Source organism: Dendronephthya gigantea, unplaced genomic scaffold (genome assembly GCF_004324835.1).
Source record: "Dendronephthya gigantea isolate DGI-Jeju-01 unplaced genomic scaffold, DenGig_1.0 000005F, whole genome shotgun sequence".
Lineage (NCBI taxonomy): Eukaryota > Metazoa > Cnidaria > Anthozoa > Malacalcyonacea > Nephtheidae > Dendronephthya > Dendronephthya gigantea.
The window spans coordinates 2,253,040-2,270,461 of record NW_021163015.1 but is presented as its reverse complement, the minus strand read 5'-3'; the positions used below and the strand labels follow the sequence as shown (position 1 = coordinate 2,270,461).

The window sequence follows — 17,422 nt, the reverse complement described above, 5'->3', positions numbered from 1 at the left end:
AATTGCATGCAATCTCTGCGACTAAATGTCGTCCTTGTTTATGATATAGAAGTTTTACGAGATGATCAACTCGAAAACCGATTTCCGACATACTCAAGTATCAAGTGGCCCATGTATAACGATGAACAATCAATTTCCTTCCTCCCCTGCTCTTCCCCAAGTACCCGTGAACAACACATGCAAGATATATTCACGCGAAACAAACACGCTCTTTTTAAAGCAGATATGAAGTCTATTTCAACACGGCGGCTACAATTATCCATCGATATTGGATCTAGTGGCTTCACCTTTTAATAATGCTCGGCTTGAAAACAACGCCATGGCGCTTTTACACAATCGATTGTCATATATATATCACATCTTCTTCGGCGTATATTATAAAGTATATTATAGAGTATATTATAAACGCCTTTTAAGAAACTTATCATTCGTGCACGTACGTATTCATGTTCGCTTCAAAACGCCGGATATATTCTGTGTGCTACTTTAACTCAAAGTAGAAACTACAAGCCCTAAATTGAAGTATATCGTATAACGCTTAAAAACAAAGCAATCTATATGACTATGTACAAAGATTGTTGTGTTTTTTTCTGTCAAGAGCGCTGATCATGCACTACTGTATTGTATCGCAGTAGGTTTCAACTTAAAAACAAGGTTTGAGCAAGGTATATTACTAAGCATGCATGTGCTTTCATTCAAAAACAAAGTCTTTGAATAAAGATTCCTCGTATTACTTGTCGCCCCAAGGCTGGTAGGGACCTGCCAGTCCTTGCATGGTCTATGAAAGCGCGATGGCTGGATTTCACCAAAGCACTGTACACGTGGTGCCAGTAAACCATGAAATTCAACAGCTGTTGACAAATGGTTATATTCACTTCGTCTTAGAAAACGCTCGGAGACTATGACTGGCTAACTTATAAGTGCCATGCACATGGTTCAAGTTAACTAACATGCATCTTTTACAAGTTCATCAAGCACCTTTTATTATTCTTCTTTTATCATCAGTCATCGAAAACGTATTGCTAATGATCTTTTCAAAAACGTGCTAAATGCCACTGCAAGTTCATTTAATAGAAATATAATTCTAGAATGTATATTCAGAAGCCACATTAATCATTATCGTGCGTCTAAGAAGCGCCGGTATTTTCGCAACATCGTCGGAAAGTAGCAAAAAAACTGTTATCTTATCAACAAGATACAATAATAATTTATAAGGCAAACACAATCTCCTTCGATAATGGGAAAATAATAGCGAATATATGGGACTGTGCCCAAATTAAGGGAACAAAAGAAATCCGACTTTCACCGTAAGATAATTGAAGTTACCATATTGGGAACACTGTATATTTTCGTTGCCAACAAGCATAAGCTATTGTCAAAATTTAAACTCAGGATACAGTTTTGCAGTTGATGAGTAGAAGACCGAAATGGCTATAATGGCGATTGGCTTTTCCGAGCATGTTCGGCGCGGTACATAGGCTTTTACTTCGCTGATAATATATCAGAATGTATGCATTGGGGTTTAATTTAGATCCCATTAGAGATTCCCAAAAGAAAATCGGAAAACTTTGATTTGCAAGTCTGTAGCGATAAAATCGATAGGAAAACAGTTAAGAAGTAATTTTCAAAGTCGGGGGCTAAATTGATCTATGTATGTTGGGCAACGCGTGAAGCGTTTTTCATGCGATTCTGGTAATGATGGTTCTATGCCATGAATTGGAGTTGTTCCAATGTATATAAATATATCTATTCCGTTTATTTCAGACGAATTAAAATAGCACACAAATATTGCGTTCGAACCGGCGAGCAATTAAACAAACTATTGTGTGCGATGTTTGGGGGAGGTCTATTTGGCAAAAATCGCGATATTTAATCCAACATTCTGCATGGTTAGCTTTTGCTCATATAAGAGGATCTCATGACTTTATTCTAGACGAGACAAAAATACGCCCAGTTTGCGGGAAACCAATTTTCAAACGTGATTACTAAAAATTTTAAAAAGAACTCCGTCGAACTTTGAATATGTGGTCGCGCAATCTATTTCTGAAGTGAAAACTAAAAAAACCCTGGAAAAAACTGGATGTAGCTATATTTGATATTGTGAGGCCTTTCTGCAGTAAATGCTCGTGTTTAAGCACATGATCGATATAGTTCTTCTAAGCTTCTTTGCTGTACGAAATCATCTCGCAATTGCAAAGCAGGTGTACGGACCCAGGCAGAGCGTCAAGTGGAAAACGCCCGAATAGGAGAGCTGAACTGTACGTGTGAAAGGACTGCTTATTTATTAATCTTCACGAGATAAAACAAAATCTCTCCATAATAACCACATCTTGCCAAGTTGTCTGGCTGCATTGTTTGTTAATTCCCACCGCAAGAGACTATATCGTTCACGAATTTTGGAAACATTCATCGGTTATCGCGCAAAATTGCTCAAGTCAGGTTCAGCAAACCGCGTGCTTCTCTTTAACTGCGCGTCATAGACGAACGAGACAAAAATTACCTCTAAAGATATGACAGATTGCATGCATGTGAGTGAAAGAGAAGCCTTGCTACCACGATACTTCGCGCAAGAAATATCATCAGAACAACCCTCAAAAGCTACCGAAGTAGAGGCCACGCACATTGTGTGTACATCTAGAAATTTGATTAATGCCCTTCAGAAAGTCAAATACACTGAAATGCGTCACAATCGTTCGTGTACACAAGCAATTGCTCGCTTTCCGAGATAAACGAATGCCAATGACGAGATGTGAAAATACGATTAGCGGTTTTGAACGAGGTAGTGGAAAGCCTTTAGTTGTTTTTAGCAGATTACGCGCGGAGATACTGCAAGAGTGAGATCTTAGAATCGTAGCAGCTGGACACGCTTGCATATACGCGATAAAGTTCACCAATCGCAGAAACTACGCGAGGCAAAAGCTCGCAAAATACACATGCAGAACCGATACAAAATATTAGCTGGCAAACAAATTTACGAACAGTACATTATGCTCGTTGATTAGTGAGAGTATAGTGTTGATGGCCGGGCCATAATCACTGGATTTTTCGACAAAACGCTAGACAAAAGAAAGCATTTAAGATTTCAAAAAGGGATAACTTAAACAAGATTTCGCATCGGACGCGTCCGGCCTTTTTTTGATAACAAAATGTAAACAAAATCGTGATGTTTGATTTCCCAATTTCCAAAGAGCATCTTCGTGGTTTTGGCCGTGTTTATATGATCGTGAATCGTTCGCAATTACTCAACTTCTGACCGAACATAAACACATTTAAAGTTTTAATTATTTAAAACGAAGGGCCCAAATGATTGCGCGTGTAACGCGAGACGGATTGCAGCAAATGGATCGCCATATTTTGACTTCGAATTGAAAAGAGCAGGTACACTAATTTGTCTCGCTCTTATTTAAATAATTTGAAGTGAAAACAAGCAAACCACGGGAAAGCAAACAAAGCAATTAGCCAATTTTCGAGCTATTGTCAAAACCGTAAACTTGTTGGCTTCTTTAAATTGTTCTTGTGTGTAGGCCGTTTAGAACAAACGCATGTCAACGAGTGGCAAAGAGTTAGAAGAAGAACGAACAATAAATGAAAACGTTAGCAACTCTAGTTTGTTAAGTACACAAACGATTGAGAAATTTAAATCATAATGCAGAAACTCCCTCGTATTGTCGTTGATGTCAGTTTAGTATATCGAAAGTGATATCTCAGACAGACATTGAGGGACCACGAGGAAACTCGTCGACGACAGGGAAAATTTTGCCTTTTCAAAAAGCTCGAGATATCAAACATTTGGTAACTTTATTGTTAAAAAAATTAACACGGTTTAGATTATTTCGACTACAATGCGTTCAGCTTGTTCGCTTTTGTTTCGAAGCATGATAAGACGGGACAGGTCGTAAATCATCGAGAGATTACTTCTATAAAACTGTCTGTATTCACGCAAATTACAAAATGATAATTTAACAAAGAGAGAAGAAGGCATGGCATACAGGGGAACTAAACTCCTAAGCGAGCGGTCAGGCTCGGACATCACGCCTAGCTGTACAAATGACATTTGATTTCAACGAATTCCCTTTAGAAATTTTATTCGTTTTTTTTTTGTTTTATTTCGATTTAATCTTTTTTTATCGCCAGGGCAGGTGATAATGTTTTCTTCTTTGAAGGCACACAAGACTGCTTCCACGTTTCCTGTCAATGTTATCAGAGGTTGAGCACATCAATATTAATAGCCTCAATGTGCCTTTCCTTTACCGCACTGTTTTATAAAGAGTAGTTGAACGTTTAGAAGCGATATTGTCAGCGATAAAAAGTACCCTTAACTAAAAATGCCCATTCATTTTAATCACCGCTGGCGCTAAACATTTTGACATTCGATGTCCTAATTATGTGATAAAGGTTTGCATGCGCTGGACCCGTGCTCGCACGCGAAAAATAGGAAATATATGTGAAAAGATATTTCATGCTTTGATCGAACCCACGCCAGACAATATGTTGTTAATGCGAATAAATAAATAAATAAATAAATAAATAAACTATACGTGCGTAAGACCGTTTCCTGACACAAAGAATGGGATTGCGTACAAAAGTTCCTAGTTTCCCTAATGACTTCTAAAAGGTTCTTCATGACCATGGATTTGTCTTCGACAGGAAATTGACTAATCGTTCGCCATTGGCCAATTGAAAGAGACGCAAACCATGGCTTAGCGATGCAATCGATAATTTGCAACTCGGCATTAGCCAATAGCAGTCACGCTTACAATGACAACTCATTGTTTGGGGGCGGGACTGATTAGATCCTGTTCTTAAGAAGACCAATACCTTATTGTGACAGCGATTGGTTGCTGACCTTAAAATACTGGCTTTTTAAACTCCTTGACAATTGAATACAGATCATTATCGAGCTCTCGAGCGAGGCGCCACAACCTCTCTCAATATTGAGTCGCAAGCAAACAAAGTCTTATTTTCTACAAGCATAATCCCCTCGAAGGAGCTGCAACTGACAGAATCCGAGGCAAACCAAGACAGCGAACGCAACACACAGCCGAACACCAGCACACACCACGCGATAATGGCGAGCAGAAATCGAGCAAACCCATTCTCTATTTCGAGTTTGTTGGACAAGAAGGATGACGAGAAGGTCGACGAGAAATGCGAAGACGCGAAAGACGAGGTCTATAAAGATGAGAACTCGGACGACGAATGCTCCAAAGATAGAAAGCCTGCATTGGAAAGAATCCCCAGCATAACAGAGGAGAATAAGCCACACAGAATCCACTCCTGGTTCACAGAGTATCAAGCGAGGCAAACAAGTATTGATGCGAGTAAGTAGTATCCAATATTATTCATAGTTCCACTGTACGAACATTCATGGATAACTTTCGACCTTTTCCTTCAAACGATTTATCAGTCACAGTTAAAACATCAAATAAGGGAACTATTTGTATGCAATATGTGTAAGATATATGCAATGTGTCGCTTTCCTGATTGGTAGACTATATATATACGTCTTATTGTGTACCAACGTGCTTCGCTAAACTTTCTGCAATGGGCGCATCTAACTTTTAGCAAACTCGGCAATCTTTATCAAAGTCAACACGAGGCAATTCAGCAAGCAATCTCTCGCATTGAATCTACACGTTTCCTATACGACACCATTGATTAAGAACTCGAAACATTACAATACAGTTAGCAATAAAATTGCTTTCCCTCACCTCGCAAAGTTGTAGAAATTTCGAGTCCATAACAAGCCCAGTATCCCCCTTAAAATACTCCACTGGACGATGGATGTACCTATATAAAACAATTAGCGTTTGAGAGTGGGATTTCATATTCACTCCTAATTGTTTAGCCATTTCCTAAAATGTTTGGTATATATAGTATTGAATGCGATCTTCCGCCGACCGTTGAAGACGTTAACGATGACGATATAGCAAGAAATTATAAAACTTGATTACATTTCCTTGTCAAAAACTCGGCTATGCCTCGTCGTAGTTTTTCCTACTGTTTTCATACATTAAAACGAATACATACAAAAGCGGTGCTTACGTATATGCAAAACTTGGAACAATTCCTAATGATTATATGGAACATACATTGTATATTATCGTTATGCAAAGTAAGATTGTTGTGACTGTAATGACACTATAAGATGATAGGTCTCCCGTAGTCAGCAGATTATTTAAGTTTGTTCCCATAGAAAAATTAAACTATCTAGCGCTTTGGTATAATTATTTATATAAAGATAATCCTGAATAGAGCAATCTTGAAGTATTTTCAAATTTGTAACGCTCCTGGTTATTGATTTAAAATCAATAGATTACCTATTGTCCTACTGAGTTTAACTGAAGTTTTGATCGGAAAATAATAAAGATTTAATATGGAGCGCAGTTAAAGATAACTCGTATACTGAACGATGTTTATGTATATTTCAACGCACAGGCTTCGGTTTTTTTCCCTCGAGTTTCTTCGACTCTTAGTCCCATCAATAAGGGTTTTCTGTGAGGTAGATTATGTTAGAAACTGGCGTGCATTTTAGAGCGAACAAAGTTATGTAAATTTCACGTCGAATGCTAGATTTAAGTGCGGGAATACCAACAGCACATGGGTTGTTCTAACCGTCTGATATTTTTTCCTCCAGAATCGCCCGAGCCCGAATATGGCAACGTCAAATCGCCATCTATGGATTCGGACGACGAGACGAACGGCGACGCGTTGAAAAAACGACGAAAGAAGAAAACACGCACCGTGTTCTCGCGAACGCAAGTCTACCAACTCGAGACAACGTTCGATCTGAAACGTTACCTTTCATCTTCGGAGCGTGCCGCGTTGGCAGTCCAACTTCACCTCACCGAGACACAAGTGAAAATTTGGTTTCAGAACAGGCGAAACAAATGGAAGCGACAAATCGCTGCCGAACTGGACGCGGCGAATGCTGCTCATGGCTCACAGGCACAGAGACTTCTCAAGGTGCCATTGCTCTACCACGAAGCCAGCTTGCGAAGCGGACATGGTTTTCCATACTCGCCATTCATAAGTCCCTATCCCGCTTTCCATTATCAATCGCCATTCTCAGCGCCCATGTTTGCGAACGTAATGAAGTCGCCTCTGCCGCATCTATCCTACGAAAAGGGAGCGATCCTTTGAAAACTTCAATTTACGCGCAAAACCGAATACGCGCTCGCAATCGTACGGACGAACTGTAAGGCGAAAGCTTCTCACTAATTGCAGAATAAACTAATGGTATCTCGGGGAAAGAACAGAGAATAAACAAACCCATGTACAAACGAAACGACAAAAAACAGCCGAACTGTTTAAAACAAAGGGCTTACTTTTCACTTAGAAACAGGAGATATTTATAGTTTAAGTTAGGGCAATACAAGAATAAAACGGTTCCACCGAGTGGACGAAAAACAATTCTTCATACTTATTTTACGTTGAAAGAAATGTTGATCGGCAAATATCGGTGGAATTAGATTGGCAAAACACATCATATGGCAGTTTCAATTACGCGAAGGGAAAAAACCTTATTGACTGTAACATTACATATTGAAATGGGCCGACACACTGAGCAAGCATATATATCGGCCTAATTTTTCATCGCCAAAAATAGTGCAAAAAGTTCTGGCACTTTTAGCGCACGTTAAGTCTTAAGTAGAGAAGTTTCAAGCGGTTAAAAAGACAATTTCGCGTTAAACCTTTTTAAAATGCCGCACTTAACTGGTTGAAAATTTCCGCTCAAATGTGTACTTGTTTGACCAAAGTTTGAGCGCTTGAAGGAACCTGTCATATGATGTGTGGTGACAAATAGTTAAGTGAATTTCTGTTGTACTAACGCGGCAGCGAATTAATTGTAATATATTTCGGGTTATAGGACAGGGAGGAACAAAGAAATCATGAAAAATTAGCTTACGAGTGACAACGACTTACAAAAGCTGATAATCGTTTGTGAGCCTATATATTGTCGTTCTTATCTGGACTTAAACAGTAGCAAAATTATATTAATACATTCACGTTTTTGTGGATAACACAATATACAATTTCTTTGTAAATAAAACCTTTGTACAGGATATTTTGTCACGTGTAAATATATAGAGGTTCATTAAATATTTCCTTCAAACGTTTTGCGAACGTTTTCCTCTAGCGTAAAAAGTAAAAACCACAGAATATCATATTCAATGGCCGCCAACCAGACACAGGCTTCCCGTCCCCCCCATGACTAATGAGTTTAAAATTAGGCCTGGGAAAAAAATTGCGGAGAGCAATTGTTGTATCATCTTGAGTTATAAACACAACCGTTTTCGTATCTCCCATGAAAACGAGTATGAGACAAAACGTATCTACACATAGATATTTGGGCCCTCGAGACATTAATGACTGAAAATTGGGGTTAAACAGCACCGATAGAGGCTGATAGCTGGGTTATTTAGGACGAATTACATACTATCTTTTGGTCGTTATGTTGTGAATGCATTTGGCAAAACGTTTGCATTTCATGACAGACCGGGAAAATCTCGACGAATTTCCTGCGTATTTTGTGGTATTTGAAATATTTTCCCTTTTCGAATGATTTCAAACTGAGGGTTTTCGTTACGGTCACATAGAAAGCTGCCGTTGTGCTGACGCCATATTGCACGATGAATCACAAGATAGCGAAGTAACAGAGTAAGATAAAAGACAATCATGTGTGTGTGTATACAAGATGATTTCGAAATAATTGGTAAAAAAAGTTACATAAAATGGTGCGTCTTGCCTTTCAGAAGGGACAAAGACTTTTTGGGTGCAAGAATCGATTATGATTTGAATTCTGAACCATAATAAGATTGTGGCAAGCAATATCTAATGAGTTTAAATTTAGAGTTTGACAACAAACAGATGAGTCTATCATAAATGCATTTATTCAACTTGCAAGCGATGGATGGTTAATATTGTTCCGCAGTTCCTGTTCTAGTGAGTTCCGCCCAGATATTAAACTTCCTTCAATCTTTGAATGTACGTAATTCCTTTCAAAAAAGCTTTGTCGCCCATTGTTGCCTTGCACCGAAGGGTAAAAACACCAAAATGGCGGTCCTTTTTTCACTGTGAGACACGTGTTAGCTAAGCTGCTTATATGAGATGAATGAGGGAAATAATGACGTTTTATGGCACTAAGATATGAAATGTTGAGTACAAGATTAAATATTGGCTTCTCTCTCCACCCATGCAGCAATGTGCGCTTTCATCCAGACTCCGCCTATGAGGACTCGAAACCGGAGAGCGAAGGAAATAAGTTTACTTAGCCAGACAAATGATTGGCGAATACGCTATATAGCTCTCTTATCGAAAAGAGTCCCATCAACTACAAATCTTCGGCAAAGCGAAGACACAAAATCGTCGCCGACAATTCCCAATTGCAGACCCTTGAAACGACAGGGTAAAGAGCCGACACTTTGTGTATACACAGGCTATAGAGTACCCGCGAACATCAAAACAATTCATGACCGTAGAAATAATCTAAACATAAAGAAGAGATCCTTTCGAGCAACAGCAGGTCACAATTTGGGACAGCGTTTTTTGGCAACTTGTCAACTCTTTTAGTGCAGATGCGTTCGTGTGCCTTTTTGCATGTGTATAGACGTTTCTAAATTCGATTGAGGAGAGTAAATTAAACGCTATCATTTAAAATCTTTCGTGCAATGAGCAAATATCAGACTATTATAGCACATCTTTATATTAGAGAATCTATACGTCTTTGTATTATAGAGCTGGTTGTAGTCTAGCAACTGATCACTGATAGGTGAATATAATTTAGGATATTTAAGCTTCTATACTTTTCAGTCCGGAAAAGAGGAATTTTTAAGATCATACGTGTGTCGCTGACGGCAAACTAGCTATTTACAACCGTGGGTGCGTAAACTCATTGCAAATATAGAAAAGCTTTCTTATTTTAGACCTAATTTGCGTAGATGGGTCAAATCGAACGGCTTCAAGGATTTCAAAACTCGATTTAGACACTTGTGTTTCCTCTCATGCGCGCATCACTCCTTTAAATGATGTGTGTTAACACGCAAGGTTTAGACAGGGATGGGAAAATCCGGCCCTATGGAATAAGGCTTTCGAAGCATCCAATGCCAACAGGACATAATCTTCCATACTCTTGCATGAAGTTTACACATAGGTAAATGCAGTAGCGAACTTGTGATCGCAGTATATATATTGGGTAGCGCTTTAAGGCTCTTTTTCACTCATAGCAAAATCAACTCGCAAGCGAGTGTTTGCATCTAATTATAAAATGAACTGTCAAGCATTGCGATTGGACGAAATTTCTCGCAGCGAGCTTGTGGGTTTGCTATGAGTAAGTGAGAGCCTTTGCGATGAGTGAGTGACAGCCTTCAGTGGAATTACTAGATATTTCACCCAAATTCCAAGTCTGGATGTGTCTAGATGAACAACATCATACAAACTTCTTCTTTTCATTCGAGTGCTAAGTTTATTGTTTTTAAACTTATATGTCCTAAGATACGCCATGCATTTGTAAGAAAAAGGTCTCAGCGCTCCTCGGTATGAATGCGGTAATCTGGGATAAATTGCTTGTTTAGTCTATCCACGGAGAGTATTTTATTATTTTGTCTTGCTACTCTTAAAGACGCTCTAATCGGGTTCGCAAATAAACGTGGAGATTTAAAAACAGAGCAAATAAACGCCGCGTGTGCGAAAATGATTTCAATTTTTTTCCTAATCTTTGGCGCGCAGATAAAGCGCGGTCAGCGTGTACGTGCGCGCGATAAACGCAATGGAAATCTACTGGTACAAAAAATAGCTGGAAAAGATAAACGCAGCTCGTAACAGGTCGAGAGCGCGATTAGCGAAACCGACCTGTAAATGACAGACGATGCTTTGTGTTGGAAAAAGCTAAACACCTTCTGAGAGTACCTATAGTTGTGAATAATTACGACATGATTGCTTTGAAATTAGCACGCATCAAAAACAATATCAGCAATAAACACAACGTTTTATCGAGACAATGGTTAATATACACTCCGCATCGTCGAATATACAGGCGATGAAAAATCGCGAGATTACTGAATGGCTTTTCGGATGCCTCGCGATGGATTTAAAGCTGATAATCTGATGGGTATATTGGGCGAGCGCGCGGGCTTTCATCGCGATAGATATTCATATGCGCGATGTTGGACCCGATGATTTTTTGTTTAGTTTTAATCACGAGACACTTAAAAACAGCAGACTTCCGCAGCATGATGTATGCTACAAAACCGTCAGTATAGTTTAAACTAATGCAGCTCGTAAATTCGTTTCACGCTAATGGCTCTCCTTAACCAGATGGTGCACCGTTTTAACGCGGTGCTCAAACAATGGCGATGTCTCGCTGACGCAAGCCCCTTACACAAAAGCGCTTTTAACGACCATTTTATATTTAAACGCACAACTCGTTAAACTGCTCGTTAATCGTTCTAAATTGTGGCCAGCATGAAATGACCGGCGAAACAATCGCACGAATGTACGCTAGTCGGATGTTTTTCGTGCGCCGCATTTGGGAAAACGAAAGGAAAATAAACCCGCGAGGTGATTCGGATATTTGCATGCCGCGTGGCCGGCGTAGAGCTCTGATGAAAAGTTTAGAGAGCCTTCAATATCGTAATGGTGTACAATAAAAATTAATGAAAATGCTCGAATGCAAATGGGAACATAATGAGAAGGGATAAAAAAACTCGCTTCGCTTAAAAGCCAGAGACTCGATATAAACTATTCTCAACAAGAAGAGGGTTTTCAAACGCCTGCAGAATATAGGCGACGCGATGAATCGAGAATCTTACTGCGGCAAACAACACGATATGAATACGAGTGCTCAAAATATTTTTTAAATTTTTAAAATTTGTGCTGAAGTTAAGGCGTCCCCCGCAAAATTGACAGCCTCGCAAAAACAATAGACTGACATGGATGAAATACGACTGATGCATGCTCTAGAAAGGGTCGAAGCGTTTTTTAGCCCGTCAAGACATTCACAACCTAATATCCGCCGTTTATTTCATTTGTCTCCCAATGCTAAAAGCGTGCAGTGTGTTTAGAAATCAATTAGAATGGGCAAAAAAGGAAAAAACCCGGGGAGTTTTTCGGCCTTTGCGAAACAATTTTCATATGAAGTGTCGGGCAAAATAATTATCAGATCATTTTCGTTTCTTCCCATTTTCAGCCCAATGTACACGTTGTGATGAAAAAGTAATGGAAAACTTAATTGTTGGGCATTTTGGGGGGCTTAGCTTTAATGATTTCGGCAAGAGCTTTTTCAAAGAAAATTTATTGCATGTTGTTCCACATTATTCAGACATAGAAACACTTGTTAAGGTCTTTTAAAAAACCATTAACGTTAATTTGTAGCATCAACATCTAAAAATTTTAATCCCTTATCAGTTTGGCACGAAGAGCATACGGACTGCAGGTGTGTGTACACAGAGAATGTCAAATCGCATTAATTTTCATTTGAAAATAACATCACTAAAATACGTGCTTGAAAGCTTCAAATTTGAGGCAAGACAACAGAATATGCTGATAAACGCTTTTGAAAGACGACATTATATATGTATACGTTTCACAGTTTGTTTTGAAAGGTCTCCACCCCCATTGTTAACCAATCGCTATCAACAGGCGAAGGTATCGATTATGGGCCACATTAAAATTTTTCTTCAAAACAAATTAATGAGCAGAACCTTGCTCGAACTTTAATGACATTTTTGCGTCGCGAATGCGACGAGCGTATATAGCTACTACGCGGTTTGTTTCCCGGTGAAACCCCAAAATATTTCTGGAATTGTTTACTCAATTTCAACCGTATATGTATAGACTAAATATATATAGCTCGCATACGCTTGCTAATCTGCATGGTTATGCAAATGTTTTCCTAAAGAATATTCCATTCCTTGGAAATATACCGAGGGATCTAAGTGCTGCATCTCTATATAGCGAACGAAATGCAAACTACTTTATTTATCGATATCAGACGCAAAGAACGCATGTGGAAGATTGAGAAAAATCTTTAATTCGCAAGAATACGCAAACATATTAGTACAATATAATTATAAGAGATGATTAGCATATGTCTGTGGGTAATTTGCAACGTTAAGATGAAAAAAAAAACAGAGATATAATTTGTATTTAATATTTTAGCATGGTGCATGGCTACAGGGGCTTGACACGATGATTAAATAGGACCAAAAGTTTTAGCAAAAGTCCTGATACATTTACTTCATATAGCTAGAGGCATATGACGCTTGTCATTAAAGCTACTATGAAAATATATTGAGTTTGTTTCGATTCAAATGTTGACTGACTAATCTCAATTGCGCAACTGATGTCAAATAATCATTAACGAGACACCTAAGCTTCAAATCGATATTCCTTCTTTCCTATATTTCATTGATGATACATGAAGTACAAGCAAGATTAAATATATCATTAAGCACGGATCGTGCAGCGCGTTTATGACGGCAGAGAACTTTCGAGGTTTAATTTTTGCAACTCACTCATATCCAAATCGTGTATAGTCCCTGCACCTTTCGTATGCTAACTGAAATGGGTTAATTGAGGGGGGAAGGGGAGCTTTTTCTATGGAAGGCAATTTTGCGGAATATGCCAGGAAACATAAGCGTCTGGTAACTCGAAAGGTGCGAGTCGTAAAAAAGATTGAAACAGGTTGTAATTTGAATTTCGTGTCTTTCCCTTTTAACAGCTTACTGCGTAAGTTCACATTCGCAGTGTGATTTCTTAGATGTCGAGCCAGATCTCGTTGCTCGAAGACCAGGCAATGCATGAAAAGACATCGCAGCATTGAAAGGTATTTTCGGCTCAGTTCGTAAACATTAATCCCAAGTCTATTAATTCAGTATTTTGCCAGCTATTTTGCGATCAGGTTTGCTATGATTCGTCACCAGTCCGCACGTGGTGGATTCTGCACGGCCTCACGGGGGAAAACTCCCCAGAACTATCCGTATAAAACATGCTTTGCCCAAAACATTTTTGTACGAAATAATTATTCCAAAACTCAATCACTTTCTTTCAATTAATCACTTCACATTAGTATGTCAAAATCACATACGTACAGATATCACTTTTGATAACAACTCGCGCTTAATCATCTTCACTATTTCGGTTGCAACTACGGGCATATGTTGAAAATAGATGAGGAATCAAATTTAACATGTTTTTGTCATTGTTAAACAGGAATTGTTGCGCGGATTAGAGTTTCGATGATAACAGTCTGACTGATAAGTTTGGATGAATAAAAACCCAATCAAAATTTAGGCATAACCCTTTAGTATTTTTGTTGTCGACTGCGATGTTTTGGCTAGGAAAAATGATAAAATCACAACAGTGGATAATAGGACGCCTTAATGGTAATGAGTTAAGGCAGCAGTCAGGAGTGAAGCGCATATTCGTTTAGTTCAAAATAAGTAAATATTTGTAGGCGGATTTACCCTTGATATACGTCGCACTGTAAATAGATGGAGACTGTTGCCGAAAACGTTTATAGTATTGCCATTTAATCATACATATTTGGCACATTATGGGCGCTTTACTTTCAACGGTAAAAACGGTTTAGAGCAGTCCTACTTCAGAGCAGTTTCTACTTCGACACAGAGAGATAACTCGTTAGCTTTTCAAGAACGCTTCATTTTATCATTGTTACTTATGTGTGCCTATATATATACTACGGCCGGGGGCTTTTCTCCGCTGCTATTGTCAACGTGATTTTCCTTCTTTCATTTCAACTGATCTACTCGCAACTGCGCATGTACAAGCTAAATATTGATCCTCGTTCATTGCGCATTGACGTTTGCATTCATATAGCTATACAGAAATTACCTTGCCTACCTTGTTCATTATTCAGTTTCATACAAAATATTCCGTTCCATATATATAATTCCATAAACTCTGCCTTTGTATATATATAGGTTCACTGTATTGCTATATTGCGATTTAAAAATAAAAATTTAGGGTGGTTAACAAATGCAAGCCAGCTTTCCTAGTTTTCCCAAAAATAAAACAGGGCCTTACATAACGTATACCTGGTACACTATATAACGTATACATAACGTATACCTGGTATACCAAGGCACGTTTTCTACTGTAAAAGTGGCTGTGATGAATAGTAAGCAAAAATTTACTGTCCCAAGGTTTTGGCCTACGCGTGAAAAACTTGGTGAAATAGCGGAGTTAGTTTACCCTGATTGTTGACCGTTATCCTGTAACAGTGAATTTTTTGTGTTGTTTACGACAAGATAGATCATTAGAGTCAAAATTATTCAAGTATACTTGCACTGGTGATTTCATATTTCAACATTATAGCTGACAAGGAAAGATGTGGTTCTATTCCTTTGGTCATCACCAGAAACAGGTCAGCATGACCATAGTGTTCAGAAGGAATCGAGTAAGGCTTTAAATGCAATGATTCCAAACTTGAAACTCGGAAAATTCCGAGCAGAGTTTACTACGAAAAAGTCTCACAAACTCTCAAGAACTTACTTTCGATTCTACTTCTGATTCAACTCGGGAATAAGTCAAATTAATCTAATCGATATGAATGTATTCTGGCTACTGGGTCTTCCTGAGCTGCAGGGTACATACAGTATTTCCCAGGGTAGTGAGTGTATGGATATGCTGTAGAGCCGATGAAAAATATACAAAGAGAGTCGAATAGAATTAGAATAGATAGCGATAGAGACTATGGTAATAAACATGTGGTAATCTCACCCTCTGCTTTCTCTCTGCGTGGGAAAGAGAATAAATTCTAATAACTTAGCATCAAACGTCGAGAAGTGTTTTTGTCTATTTTAGGCAGTTGTTATACCACATTGATGCCAAGTTGTTTAAAGACGCTACTCGCTGCTCCCTGGTTATATTGGAACTTATCTAAATTCTAATACGTAGGATATACCATAAAAAGAAAACAATAAAAAAATCTTAAAAGTCATACGAGTTCGTTCATTGTTTCGGGCAATTCCGGAACGAAACCCCAAATGGAATCCCACGTTGTAATTATCCACCCTAAAGCAATGCCATATATGAACACGTTACTCGGCAGAGTTTTGGTTTGATGATAATATGTATTCGTTCAGATAATTTTCTCATGGCGCTTCTTGTATAGCGGTGGGCCCGTATGATTGACATAATTTATAGGTGAAAATTTAAACGTCGTTCACGAGGGACCGAAGGTATATACTAATACAAAACCACTCGTTAGGATTAACCCACAGTTAAACAACAACTACAAGCAATTGTTCTGTGAAAACCTCTTTCGATATGAAAGGGCGTATAGCGCTCGTGAACTCTCAAAGAAATCTAAGTTTCGACATATACTGGACCTGAGTGGTCTCTTCAAACCTCACGATTGCAGCAAAGTTTTTTTCCAGGACTCGATTACTATTGATATTTTGCCAGAATTAAATAGCGCTTGTGAACTCTCGTTTAAGTTTTGAATTATAGCGGACATGAGTGCGTGGTGCGTCTGTTAAACTATCACGAATGCCGCAGTGGTTATTTATATTTCAGGATTATTATTGACATATTGCCAGAATCCAATTGCAGTCGAAGTCTAAATGTCGCTGATAAGACGCTGATATTAACCCCACCTTGAAGAAAAGAAAGTTGTGGGAAATAAGCTCAATTAAGCAAGCAATATTTACAACAATTGCCGCATGCAAACTCTTTCAAAGTGAAAGGCATGGTGTTCACGAACTCTCGAAGGAACTTAGAGTTTCGACTTGCGACAAATTAGTGCTGTTTGAAAAGTTCTCTTTGGGGGTCAAACAAATGACGGTATAGCTGGAATCAAATGAACCTTATTAAGTTCCTATTGATCGGCGATCACAACAGAATAAAGAAGAACTCTTGGGGTTAGATGAATGTTTGGAACAAAAACATTTAAAACAATCAATATAGACAAAGAGAAACAATCGAATATCAATAAAAGGGCACTTGAAATACTCACGCAAAGGTTTACTCTAGGGGGGCATGTCTAAACAAGGTGTAGGATATTTAACTTAAAGTGGTTTCATTATCATATAATCACACCAACGCCGTTGATGTTTCTATTTCGCTATTTTGCCACGTGTTGATTGTCTTCCATGCTTTTCGTTTTGTTGCATTTTATTGTGGCGCGTTTGTTCGTGTCGCACGCGTGTTGTGATGTCGACGTTTCGAGTTGTTCAGTGCGAGTTTAGTTGCTTCGGTATCGTGTGGTTTTGGCGTGGCGTGACGTGTCGTGTCGCAGCGTTACGTTACTTTGCGATCCGTTTCCTTGTGTTTCGTTTATGTTGACTCGTTGCATGCTTGCATTATCGGCCTTGCGTTTCTTTGCTATGCGTTCCTATACGATGCGTTTTCTCGTGCGTTTTTTTGTAATGTCTTGCGTCTCTTCCGTGCAATGTCTTGC

The 17,422-nt window shown here is 38.7% G+C and overlaps 1 protein-coding gene across 1 annotated transcript; it reads left to right on the top strand.

Annotated features, from left to right (window-relative positions):
* The first annotated feature begins 4,877 nt into the window (after positions 1-4,877).
* Positions 4,878-8,116, top strand: LOC114516241 (homeobox protein HMX3-like). Its single transcript, XM_028535663.1, has 2 exons — positions 4,878-5,321; positions 6,638-8,116. Exons 1-2 carry the CDS (start codon positions 5,069-5,071, stop codon positions 7,141-7,143), a joined length of 759 nt encoding a protein of 252 aa, XP_028391464.1. The 5' UTR covers positions 4,878-5,068; the 3' UTR covers positions 7,144-8,116.
* The last annotated feature ends 9,306 nt before the right edge of the window (positions 8,117-17,422 follow it).

Excerpts from the sequence above, each read along its gene's own strand:
- LOC114516241 (XM_028535663.1), top strand. The coding sequence starts at position 5,069 with ATGGCGAGCAGAAATCGAGCAAACCCATTCTCTATTTCGAGTTTGTTG. Across the intron at positions 5,322-6,637 it reads GCAAACAAGTATTGATGCGA|AATCGCCCGAGCCCGAATAT; the intron begins GTAAGTAGTATC and ends TTTTTCCTCCAG.